At 43.2% G+C, this 13746-nt stretch overlaps 1 protein-coding gene across 2 annotated transcripts in view; it reads left to right on the forward strand.

Moving 5' to 3' along the window:
* Positions 1-13091, forward strand: part of TMCC2 (transmembrane and coiled-coil domain family 2) — a 112943-nt gene extending 99852 nt beyond the window's left edge. For both annotated transcript variants that reach the window (XM_070745500.1, XM_070745502.1), the window contains 2 exons: positions 4920-5055; positions 9562-13091. In XM_070745500.1, the coding sequence (XP_070601601.1) occupies positions 4920-5055; positions 9562-9873 (448 nt within the window). In that variant the 3' untranslated portion in view covers positions 9874-13091. The remainder of the gene's footprint in view (positions 1-4919; positions 5056-9561) is intronic.
* Positions 13092-13746: the final 655 nt, after the last annotated feature.

A 13746-nucleotide genomic window follows, 5' to 3' on the forward strand; every position in this document is an offset into this window, starting at 1 on the left:
ATCATCATGACAGATCCACCTATGAATTCATTCATTCATTCATTCATTCATTCATTCATTCATTCATTTATTTATTTATTTATTTATTTAGATTTGTATGCCGTCCCTCTCCACAGACTTGGGGCGGCTCACAACAAAGTGAAAACAATTTACAACAAATCTAAATTACTGCTTAAAAACATTTAAAAACCCCATTTTCTAAACACACATACATACAAACATACCATTCATAAATTGTATATGCCCGGGGGAGATGTCTCAGTTCCCCCATGCCTGACGACACAGGTGGGTCTTAAGGAGCTTACGAAAGGCAAGGAGAGTAGGGGCAGTTCTAATCTCCGGGGGGAGTTGGTTCCAGAGGGCCGGGGCCGCCACAGAGAAGGCTCTTCCCCTGGGGCCCGCCAACCGACATTGTTTAGTTGATGGGACCCGGAGAAGGCCCACTCTGTGGGACCTAATCGGTCGCTGGGATTCGTGCGGCAGCAGGCGGTCTCGGAGATATTCTGGTCCAGTGCCATGAAGGGCTTTAAAGGTCATTAATAGATTAATGTGAACAAAAAGCATTTTATCAACAGATATATAAATGTTCATATATAGGTGGAACAGTGGACACATTCGCTGCATGAAATCAGGAACTGTACAAAGTTTCTGAAATGGCCAGATAATTGTTCTCATTGGTTATTGTTATAGGTTTTATTCTGCATTTCCCCCCCTTTTTAAACTCTGTTGAAAAATGAACTGGAAATTTTCCCGTAATATTCTGGAAATCAGTTATCAGTAACAGCAGGGATGGAAATAAAACTCTTTGTTCCCACGGGCAGATTTCAGAAAAGACATTCCTTCCTCCCCCGCTTCATTTGTTTTCCACTCATTTACATCTGTCCTATTTGAAGGACTAAAGACTTAACATTTAATAGGGGGAAAGCCCTAAGGAGTCACTAGAACTATATTTATTTTTATAAATTTATTCATACTGCCTTTCAGTTTATTTATTTGGTCTATTTATATATTCCGAGAATAGTTCGTATAACACAATCTAAGTATCAAAAGAGCGTCAACATCATAAACACAGCATAAAACAATTATCTGAATTAAAAATGTATCTGAAACCTTAAGAAAATAAAAAGGTCTTTACCTAGTAGTGAAAAAAAAAGAAGATATAACAGGTTTTACAGAAAGAGGAAATCAGAGTCAGGAGCTTGCATAAAAGTCTCCCCTAATTTAATTCTCAGAATAAAATTCCATGCAGTACTGCAGTAGGTTGTGTGAATGGGAGTGATTCAAAGTCACCTAACGAGCTGTAAGGATGAGTAGGGACTTAAGCCAGTCTTATATACATACTACAATGTACTAGATCCTTGCCTTGGGAATCATTACTAAGAAAAGACCTTTTTATATACAGTCGCCACATGTCTCACCTTGTCATGTTCAGGATACCTTTTGTTGAATAATTATGTAAATAAATAAGTAATGTAATTTACCTTTTATTTCCAAATATGCATGCATAGACTCACATGTTAATATGTGCAGTTTTAAATTGTGTACCAACATCATACCATCACAGGCATCCTTGGGTGAAGGAGTTGTAGCATAATTAGCTAGCAAGAAGCAAGCAAGCAAATAGTTTCCCATTCCCACTTTCAATATTTTGGAGAAAATAAACTTGAAAATATGAATTAGGAAGCCCACGTTTATAATTGCTCTACATAGTAAACAATTATATAACAATTGTAATACTAAACAACAATTAGGACACATCAGACATACAGAGATCAAGTATGCTTTTCAATATGGTGTAAATTCATTCTTGAGATACCTAACATAACCATCTCATTTTCATTTGCTGAAAAGAAATGTGACGCCTCTAGTTTAATTTAACTTAATTTAATTAATTGAACTTTTAAGCCGCCCTACTCCCTGAGGACTCTGGGCAGCATACAGTCATAATAAAATAGTAAATACGGAATAAAATTCAATAGCAATGTAACAACAATAATAAAGTAGCCAATTAAAAATAAACTAAATATCACATTCATTCAACAGTCATATTGTAGGGGTAGCTAGTTGTTAATGCCCCACAGGCCTGCTGACAGAGCCATGTTTTCACAGCCTTTCAGAAGGCCAGGAGGGTGGGGGCGGTACGAGCTTCTGGGGGAAGTTGGTTCCATAGAGCCAGAGCTGCCACCGACAAGGCCCTGCCCCGTAGTCCCACTAAGCGGAATTGTTTTGCCAACAGGATCTGGAGAAGGCCAGCCCTGTGGGCTCTAGTTGATCACTGGGAGTCACTTTATTGAGTTATTGCTACTAGTTATTGAGAGTTGCTACTTTGAGGGTGATGGGATGTGATATAGGATGGGGCTGAGAAAAAGTAAAATAGAAAAAACACCACTGAAAACAAGTGGAGAGGCAATTATGTTAGTCCAGCTTCTAGAATGCCATATTTTCTCTACTTACCATTTTGGGATCTACTTTAAAATCTATCACACTGATAATATCAGTATAGTCAGTCTTCTAAATTTACATTATTAAGTAGAGGCTGTAAGCAAATACTTCTCCTCATCTATTTATTTCAATGCGTAATGACAGATGTGATCCTTATTTTGAAGGCCCTTAATGACTTGGAGTTCTTATTTAATAAATCGTCTTTTTGTGATCAAAATTGCCTACGCAACGCAGACAAACAGAATGTAGAGAATGTCACTTGGAATCCCGACCACACACAGGACATGTATTAGAAAAGAGCCCAAATAATGTGTTCCCTTCCTATGAAACAGGTTACCTAAGGAAGGGTCATATGACTTTAAAGACTTGTCCCTTTCCAAAGAATCATTCATTATTGATACTGGAGCAATCAATGCAAATTTCATTAAAATTGCCTCTTGTTTATGTGTCATGATGGAATGCCTTACTTGTCCAAATGTGATTGGACACAAAAGGAATTTGTTTTTGGTGCAGAAGCTCTCAGTGTACATGTAAGCAACAGGGTAATAATAATCGTAATTTGATTTGATTTGATTTTATTGGATTTGTATGCCGCCCCTCTCCGTAGACTCGGGTCGGCTAACAACAGTAGTAAACAGTATATGACAATCCAATATTAAAACAGTTAAAAACCCTTATTATAAAACCAAACATACATACATACAGACATACCACACATAAAATTGTAAAGGCCTAGGGGGAAAGAGTATCTCAATTCCCCCATGCTTGGCGGCAGAGGTGGGTTTTAAGAAGCTTATGAAAGGCAAGGAGGGTGGGAGCAATTCTAATCTCTGGGGGGAGTTGGTTCCAGAGGGCCGGGGCCGCCACAGAGAAGGCTCTTCCCTTGGGTCCCGCCAAGCGACATTGTTTAGTTGACTGGACCCGGAGAAGACCCACTCTGTGGGACCTAACTGGTCGCTGGGATTCGTGCAGCAGAAGGCGGTCCGGTGCCATGAAGGGCTTTATAGGTCATAACCAACACTTTAAATTGTGATCGGAAACTGATCAGCAGCAAATGCAGACTGCGGAGTGTTGGTGTAACATGGGCATATTTGGGAAAGCCCATGATTGCTCTCGCAGCTGCATTCTGCACGATCTGAAGTTTCCGAACACTCTTCAAAGGTAGCCCCATGTAGAGAGCATTACAGTAGTTGAGCCTCGAGGTGATGAGGGCATGAGTGACTGTGAGCAGTGACTCCCGGTCCAAATAGGGCCGCAACTGGTGCACCAGGCGAACCTGGGCAAATGCCCCCAGGTAATGTTACCAATACGAGGAGATAGTAAAGAAGATGGGAAGATAACCACAACCACAACCATAAAGAGAAAGGTAAAGGTGTTCCCCACACATGTGTGCTAGTAGTTTTTGGCTCTAGGGATGGTGCTCATCTCCATTTCTTAGCAGAAGAGCCAGCACTGTCCAAGATGTCTCTGTGGTCATGTGGCTTGCATGACTAAACACCACAGGCACATGGAGCAGTGTTACTTTCCACCACAATGGTCCCTATTTTTTTATTTGCATTTTTTACATACTTTTGAACGGCTAGGTTGGCAGAAGCTGGGAAACAGGAGCTTACTCAGTTACGCAGCACTAGGGATTCAAACCGCTAAACTGCCAATCTTCTGATTGACAAGTTCAGCGTCTTACCCACTGAGCCACCATGTCCCCTTACCACAACCTGGTAAATATACTTAGACATACTGTGGGAATTAGGCTTTCAGCAGAGTGATAGAACGAGGGAAGAAACTGTCCCTGTGTCTAATTGTTTTGGCATGCAATGCCCTATAGAGGTGTTCTAAGGGGAGGAATTGAGACCGTTTATGTCCAGGATGTGAGGGGTCACACATGCAAACACGTGCATATACATATTTTAAATGTATGTACATCGCACTGCTCACAGGCTTGTTTCTATCAACTCCTAAGAAATTGCTGGGAATTTTACAGCAAGTTCTTATGCATAAGTATTAGAAGGCAAATCTTCCTGAAATAAGGGAGGCTTACTTTCAAATAAACAAAATTGAGGTGTTATTGGTACTCTCAAAATGATTCAGGTACGCACAAGAGTGCGCTGCTAGCTGGAATGCTAAATTGGGCTCACCATCACAGCTCGTGAGTGCTAGTGGGGTCAGTGCAATTTTGCTTCTGCACCTGTGGAGGTAGCAAAATCGTGTATGGAGGCGCAGGTCCACCCATGTTTTGGTGAGGGTTTTTTTGCTTCGGCACATGCCGAAAAACGGGCACACCTGCAGCTCCGTGCACGATTTTGCTACCTCCACAGGTACAGAAGCAAAACCGCACTGACCCTGATAGCACTCACAAGCCACGGCGGCGAGCCCAATTTAGCGCTGTGGCTAGCAGCCCACCCCTGGGTACACATAAAGTTTTCCTCTTCTTTAAGCTAGCCATTGGTCGAATGTTTTCTCTTATTTCCATTCTTCAGATATGAACGTTTAGAAGAGCAGCTCAATGACCTGACTGAGCTTCATCAGAATGAGATGACCAATCTGAAGCAGGAACTAGCCAGCATGGAAGAGAAGGTGGCTTACCAGTCCTACGAAAGGGCCAGGGATATTCAGGTACAGACTTATGTGGGGTGTTTATGCAGTTGGTCCAAAACCCAGTTTTTCACACACATTGCAACTTTGTTGCTGCTCTCTTTCTGTTGATTGATTGATTAGATTTGTATGCCGCCCCTCTCCGTAGACTTGGGGCGGCTAACAACAGCAAAAAGACAATATGAACAAATCTAATACTAAAAGTAATGTAACAAAAAAAAAACCAGTTTAAGAAACCAATCATACATACAGACATACCATGCATAAATTTTATAAGCCTAGGGGGAAGGGAATATCTCAATTCCCCCATGCCTGACGACAGAGGTGGGTTTTAAGGAGCTTGTTTAGTTGTGTAAATAATATACTGTATAATCTGATGTACACAAATGTCTTTCTTTATAAATTATATAAAGTTGCATGTACTTGAGAATTGTATTCCTGATGTGTGTTGTTCTGCCCCCACGTGGCAATTCTAGGAACATCTCCATCTGATTAAAATACTTCAAAGAAAATAAATAAGTAAAAGGACAGACATATTGAAGAAGATAGTGCATTAAAAAAGATTCATCAGAATTTTTAAGGAAGTGCATCTTCTTTAAAATACAATGATACCTTGTCTTACGAAATTAATTGGTTCCAGGATGAGGTTCATAAGGTGAAAAGTTCGTAAGACAAAACAATGTTTCCCATAGGAATCAATGCAAAAGTGATTAATGCGTGCAAGCCCCAAATTCACCGCTTTTGCCAGCCAAAGCGCCTGTTTTCGTGCTGGTGGGATTCCCCTGAGGCTCCCCTCCATGGGAAACCCCACCTCCGGATTTTGCAGTGCTGCAGGGGAATCCCAGCAGGGGAATCCCACCAGCGCAAAAACGGGCGCTTCGGCTGGCAATGGAAGTCTGGAGGTGGGGTTTCCCAGTGAGGGAAGCCTCAGCAAAATCGCAGCACGAGGTATCACTATATTTTAAAGTAAATGCATCTTCTTTACATCGCTGTCAGATATTACCATCCTATTACTTCGATTCAGCAGCAGTTCTGGGGAGGTTTTTTCATGCATGCATGGGCATGATCAGAGAATCAGGCAAAGCTACACAAGTCTTTGTGGGATACAGCGGCTTTAGCATTTCAAACTATGGTTTTAGAGGGGCACTCTGAATGCTGAACCTAGCTAAATACCTTCCACAACTTACTCTAATCTTCTTCCATCATGTACAGTGATCCCCCGCCCCCCGCTCTTTGCGAGGGTTCCGTTCCAGGACCCCCCGCAACGAGCGGGTTTTCGCGAAGTAGCGCTGCGGAAGTAAAAACACCCTCTGCGCATGTGCAGAGGGTGTTTTTACTTCCGCAGCGCTAGCGAGGAGCCTAAGATTGGGGGCGGCGCGGGTGTTTTAAAACATCCCCGCCGACATGAGGGGCTCGCTAGCACACCCCCAAACCCGGGTTGGGGGTTCGGGGGTGTGCTAGCGAGCCTCCCATGTCGGCGGGGATGTTTTAAAACACCCGCGCGACTTTCCAATGAGTCCCGAAGACAAACGCGTTGTCTTCGGGACTCATTGGAAAGTCGCGCGGGTGTTTTAAAACATCCCCGCCGACATGGGAGGCTCGCTAGCACACCCCCGAGCCCCCAACCCGGGTTTGGGGGGTGCTAGGAAGCTCCCATTGTTGGCGGAGACCTTTTAAAACACTCGCGCGGCTTCCAAACCGAGTCCTGGAAGCCGTGCGAGTGTTTTAAAAGGTCTCCGCCAACAATGGGAGCTTCCTAGCACCCCCCAAACCCGGGTTGGGGGCTCGGGGGGGGGTGCTAGGAAGCTCCCATTGTTGGCGGAGACCTTTTAAAACACTCGCGCGGCTTCCAAACCGAGTCCTGGAAGCCGCGCGAGTGTTTTAAAAGGTCTCCGCCAACAATGGGAGCTTCCTAGCACCCCCCAAACCCGGGTTGGGGGCTCGGGGGGGTGCTAGGAAGCTCCCATTGTTGGCGGAGACCTTTTAAAACACTCGCGCGGCTTCCAAACCGAGTCCTGGAAGCCGCGCGAGTGTTTTAAAAGGTCTCCGCCAACAATGGGAGCTTCCTAGCACCCCCCAAACCCGGGTTGGGGGTCCGGGGGGCGCTGTCTCTCGGCGCTTTCGTGCTGAGTCCGGGAGCGAACTCGCTCCCCGACTCAGCTGGAAAGCGCCGAGAGACAGCGTGGACAGGCCCGTTCCTTGGCGCTGTCTCTCGGGGTTTTCCAGCTGAGTCGGGGAGCGAGTTCGCTCCCGGACTCAGCACGAAAGCCCCGAGTGACAGCGCCAAGGAACGGGCCTGTCCACGCTGTCTCTCGGGGCTTTCGTGCTGAGTCGGGGAGCGAGTTCGCTCCCGGACTCAGCACGAAAGCCCCGAGTGACAGCGCCAAGGAACGGGCCTGTCCACGCTGTCTCTCGGCGCTTTCCAGCTGAGTCGGGGAGCGAGTTCGCTCGCGGACTCAGCTGGAAAGCGCCGAGAGACAGCGTGGACAGGCCCGTGCGGCGAGAATGAACGGCGTGGGCGGGCGAAGGGCGGGCGGCAGCGAGGAGTTTGCGTGGGCGGTGGGGAAACTCCTCGCTGACGCCAGCAAGAGGGGGAAGACTCAGGGAAGCCGCCCAGCAGCTGATCTCCCGGTTGCCATCTACGCATGCGTGCCCACGGGCACGCATGCGTAGATGGTATTTTGACTTCCGGGTTGAAAAATAGCGAAGTACCCTGTTCGCAATGGTTGGGGACGCAATAAACGGGGGATCACTGTATACTAATCAAACCTTTGAAAAAGAAATCTCATTGTTCAGATGATTGAGACAATTGTTTCCATCTGACAGGAGATATGGATAAGAGAGGAATCCTGGGAAGGCAATGGGCCATGCTCTAAGCATCACTGAGTGATCCCATTACATGTATTGTAGAACCCTTCACGGGGGTTACTTCAACGCCACTATAGTGAACGGCAGTGACATTCACCATAAGGAAAGCAAACACTCTAAATCAGCGGTTCTCAACCTGTGGGTAACGACCCCTTTGGGGCTCGGACAACCCTTTCACAGGGGTTGCGTAAGATCATTGGAAAACACATATTTCCAGTGGTCTTAAGAATTGAGACACTGCTCTTATATCCATCTCCAGGCAGGTCTACCTACATGCAAATAGACTACTGAAAAGGAAAAAAAAATCTGTACTATGGAAATTTCTGGGCATGCACAGAAGCCAAATTTCTGGTGCTGTGAATGTGTTGCTATCTTATTTTTGGTTTTTTTGGTGTTTTTTTTCATTTTTTAAAAAAATTCGGCACTGTACAAACGTGCGTACACATAGTGCCCACGCGCCCCTGAGGCGCAATTATGCAGCACAGGAAGAAGTGAACCAGCAGTGAGACAAGTTATAACCCACCCTTGAGTTTCCTAATAATTTTATTATTTTATGGTTGGGGGTCACCACAACATAAGGAAACTGTATTAAAGGGTCACGGCATTAGGAAGGTTGAGAACCACTGCTCTAAACCATCTAAAAATATGTATTCATTACATGCATTTCTTACCCTTGCCCGAGGTTTGTGGTAGTTTCCTGTCCATATTATCACCTATCCAATGGTGATGCAGCTCATGTTCAAGTTACATATTAGTATTATCGTCAATTGTGGAAATTCTTAATGCGACTAAAGAAGTTCCTGTGGGTGACATAATTAGAGTGTCACAATAGAAGATACCACAATGTTATAACTATTCATTTTATATACACTTCCTGGTGCCAGAACATTGTGAAAATTGTGCGCTTTCCTCAAAGGAGATGCACCATATCAATAGAAAGTTGATTAATGCTAGACTAGACAATGGATGAATTTATTTATTTTTATTTATTTATTTATTCAATTTTTATGCTGCCCTTCTCCTTAGACTCAGGGCAACTTACAACATGTTAGCAATAGCACTTTTTAACAGAGCCAGCATATTGCCCCCACAATCCGAGTCCTCATTTTACCCACCTCGGAAGGATGGAAGGCTGAGTCAACCTTGAGCTGGTGATGAGATTTGAACCACTGACCTACAGATCTACAGTCAGCTTCAGTGGCCTGCAGTATAGCACTCTACCTGCTGTGCCACCCCGGCTTAGTATTGACTCTTCCGTATATTATAATCAGTGGTGGGTTGCTACCAGTTTGCCCCGGTTCGGGTGAACTGGTAGCAGCGGTGGTGGGAGGTTCTGCCCACCCACCCAGATATCATCACAGGCGATCTGCGTATGCTCAGAAGCTTTTGTGCAGAAGCAAAAGCAGGGCACACGTGAATGAGCGAAGCGAGCACACATCTCTGAACTGGTAGCAAAGGTAAGTGAAACCCATTACTGATTATAATGCCTTTCCATATGTCCGATTACAAATTTACCTGCTATTGGGTCACCATAATTAGAAACAATGAACTGAGTCTAATGATCATTTTATTGTAGCTAGGTAGAATAAGCATGCAAAAATTATTGCTTAGTTATCCATTAATTTTGTTTCCTTCTTTGGGTTTCTTCCCCCCCCACAGGAAGCTGTGGAGTCCTGCCTGACTCGGGTCACCAAGCTAGAGCTTCAGCAGCAGCAGCAGCAAGTTGTGCAACTGGAAGGAGTGGAAAACGCCAATGCCCGAGCTCTACTGGGAAAATTCATCAATGTCATCTTAGCCTTAATGGCTGTGCTGCTGGTCTTTGTCTCCACCATTGCTAGTTTCATCACTCCAATGGTGAAAACCCGCATGCGTCTCCTGAGCACCACCTTATTTGTGCTTTTTGTCTTCCTCCTCTGGAAGCACTGGGACTCCATCACTTATCTCCTGGAACATGTGCTGCTGCCTAGCTGATTTTCTTGGCAGCCAGTTGCTGTGGCTAGAGGGGGTTCGTTTCTTGCAGAAAGGAAGGAACACTGAGGCAGCTCCCAGTTGGTTTTATGTCCATTTGGAGTGTGTGCAATTCTCACTTGCTTCCTCTTCAGAGCCTTTTGTTGTTGTGCTCAACACTGACTCAGCAGTAGGGAGAGCAATTATAGTGGAGCTTATGAAAGGCTTACTATGCCATACCTCTCCTCTGGAATCCCCTTGCAAGGCAGAATTGGAAGGCAAATAACCCCCATAAAGAGCTCAATCTTTCCAATTTTATCCATTCCTTAAATCAGATAAAGGGATGGTGATGATGATGAGGGCAGTAATCCATGTACAATCAAAATGATCGTCTATGCTGGAGAGAAGTAATGGAACATTTATCAATGTAGTGATGTATGAAGACAAACACAAAGATTCGACACTGAACTTTTTTATATATATATATAACTCATGGAGATGAAAACAATCCAAGAATTAAATTGTACATACAGCAGAAGATAATTCAGGTGACTACGTGGAGCTTACTTTCCCTTCCTATAGGACAACTGAAATTCCAGATATTTAGCTGGATTGCTTCATGTGATGGATTTGTTGTCTTTGTGAGTTGGTTGATGAACTAAAGACAACAGGATCTGAGGAGAAAGCATTGAGCCTTCTGATGCAAACTCAACTGTTTGGGTTGGCTTTGTTTTCCTTTTTGATATTTCCATGGACTTTAGAAATACTTATAATATTTACGTGTGTGTGTGTGTGCGAGTGTGTGTGTGTGTGTAAGTGTGCATGTGTTAATTTATTGATTTCAGATTTTTTATTTAAACCAAGCATTAGTAGGTAGTCACCTGCCTTCATTTGATGGAGGGCTTTAAAGTGCTCTACTAGCAATAAACCCTCAGCCTGCACAAAGTGAATGAGCCACCACTTGAATTCGACAGTGTTCATTAACTAGGAGCAGTAGATAATTTGTCCAACTGTCACTGGAGACTTTGGAGAAATCATATTCTTTGATATACATTTTCTTATGAATGGGTAAGCATCTGATATTCATAATCTGGTCTTGGGATATCTCTCTAGTACTTATTTGAATATAGCAATTGTTGCAACTCATTTGATGCCATTTTGTTTTCAGCTGAAGCTGTCAGATCATGGCATATTGAAAGCTGAAATTGTGTTGATTTGACTAGGGAGTTTATGCCAGATGATATTTTAGCATCTGCTCTTATTCTGCTGAAATATACTTGTTCTTCTGGGCAACAGAGAGACTTAATTGCATGTTAGGGTTAAAAGGCTGGCATCTAAATATCTAACAGAATGAAATGGGGGAGTCCTACGGTAGTGGAGAACAGACGCTTCAGACTCATGGCATAGCTATCCTCATTCTCTTCTGCCACTTTATTCTGTTGCATGTATAGATATTGTCTGAAAACCCATAGGTGTTTATTTTGCACTTGCAGGAACTTTGCACAGCCTTTGTTATAGATAGGAAAAGGGAAGGTAGTGCTGACGTCTGTGAGGATCTGCTCATCTACAAGTGAGCAGGGTAGAAGAAGTTGTTTTCCATGTAACACAGGAAAATTATGAAAGTTTAATTTTTGCAGTAGCCATTTCCATTCTCCAGCATCAAGACGACCAATAAGGATGCATCGGTTTGACTTCATTCTCCTTAGGACTACTAAAGGTTGAATAACTTCACCCTGTCAAAACAATGATTTTATTCTCCCTTCACTAGTCTTCTTTCCTGTAACCATACTACACACTTGCTCTTTATTACACAAAACATTCCTGGATTTTCTTGGGCAAAATAATATCTATAGGGAATAAGTCTAAACAAATAACAATCATCCTGGTTCAGATCTGAGTACCTATGTTTACTCAGTGCTAGCAGTAGGAAAATAGGAAAATGGTTTTAGTTACCAAAAGCTGAGACCAAAAGGGGCCTATATGTTAGAATAGCATCACGGAATTTTGGCCTGAGGCTGATTCTTTTCCCAGTAGAGGCCGAAGTGTTGATTTTTCCTAAATACCATGTTTTTCTAAAGACAAAATTCCTATGAATGTAAGCATCGTTCTGGCCCTAATAAGCCCTGGAGATGTGAAGAACCCAACCTTCATTTAGGCATCTACTTGATTTGTACATTTTCTTCGAAAAATCTGGAAACCAGTTGTTATCATCAGTTACAGAAGGATCTGGTTTTATACTGTAATTTGAATGGGTAACCTATTAAATGACATTAGGATGAATGCTGAATGAGGTAGGAAGATGATGTTGGTTGCAAGACAAGTGCGACCCTGGAACATAAAATAAATGTTGACTATTATCAGTGGTCAAAGTGTCATTGTGCGGGATTGGATTTTTCATCTATGATTCTTATTTTGCACTGTTCCCGACTTCTCCCTGTTAGTAAATGACAGTAGGAATCGGAAAGAAAAATTGCTTTATTAAAGAAAGTTTGTGGTACTGTTCCTTGCTTTCAACAGCAATAGGAGAATATAATTATTTGGGATGTTTTACCATCCCAGACTCAGCTGAGTCAGAGCACTGTTTTCCCCCTTCGCTCCCTAGGTGTGGCATTGGCCACATATTGAGTTTCCTGAAAGCCTAAATTTCTGCCTCTTTAGGATAGATCTGTGCATGCTATGAAAATGATTCAGAAGGACTGCTTTGGGCCTCGGGCAAGCACAACACATCTCCTCTGTTCATTAAAAGAGCCATGCCCCCACCTTTTGCAGACTTCTACAGAAGCCTGAAGAAAAGAGGCGGCTCCTTTATACACCCCCTTAATGGGACGAATTCACTCCTTGAAGCTGCTTTGAGGCATAAGAGAAACTGCGGTGTCCCCAGGAGATCTGCTCACCTTTCTGAATATTTTGAAGCATACTCTACCTTAGTTTAGGATTCTTATCACGCCATCAGTTATACCATTATATATTTAAATATATGTATGGAAGATTCTCATGATACTCTATGTTAAAGTCTAAACCTCACCCTCAGGCATAGTCCTTTTCTGAAAATGTTTGACTGTATTTATTATGTATGCTTGAATCTTTCCCACCAACTCCCCTCGCCCCATACTATAATATTATATTTCTTTTTCAATAGGAGCCCCAGGCAAGCCCTGCAGATTTGGATTAATTTACTGTGCTTTTTTCATTTACTTTTTTTTTTCAAATAAAATGACATTCAAAACTTTGGCATAAGAAAAGTGCTTTATTAAGCCTGTTAGAACCGTTATTTACCAGAAAGAAATACACAGAAATTTGCTGAATGGGCAAAAAGATAGTCAAAATCTTTTAGAACAGAGGTATCCAACCTTGGCAAATTTAAGACTTGTAGCTGAGGAATTCTGGGAGTTGAAGTCTACAAATCTTAAAGTTTGGAGACCCTTGTTCTAGAACAGTTTCTTAAATCTGGAGATATGCGGGTTTCAACTCCTGAAATGTCCCAGCCAGTATGTTATGACCAGTTATCCTTAGCTTGGGGAAAGATTTAATTTTCCCCAGACCGAGGATAGCTGGTCTTAACTTATCGACTATTGCTGAGGTCTTCAAACTTGGCAACTTTAAGACTTGTGGACTTCAACTCCCAGAATTCTCCAGCTGGCTCCAGATTTTGCCATGTTGGGCAACCCATTAGCATCAGCCTGAAACTCTATATCCCTTATTTGGGGGGATGAGCAGTCGTTTGGAAAATAAGATTCTTGTCTCGCAGACAATCTCTGTTTTATGCAGAAAAAGCATGTTTGCTGAGAAATATGCAGAAGGCCCAGAATGGCCAAACCAAATTTCTAGTAAGTCCCAGAAGACCAGGGCTTCAGTCTTTGCATATGATTTCATCCTTTGCAGTTATCTATTTACAAT

Source organism: Erythrolamprus reginae, chromosome 3 (assembly GCF_031021105.1).
Source record: "Erythrolamprus reginae isolate rEryReg1 chromosome 3, rEryReg1.hap1, whole genome shotgun sequence".
Lineage (NCBI taxonomy): Eukaryota > Metazoa > Chordata > Lepidosauria > Squamata > Dipsadidae > Erythrolamprus > Erythrolamprus reginae.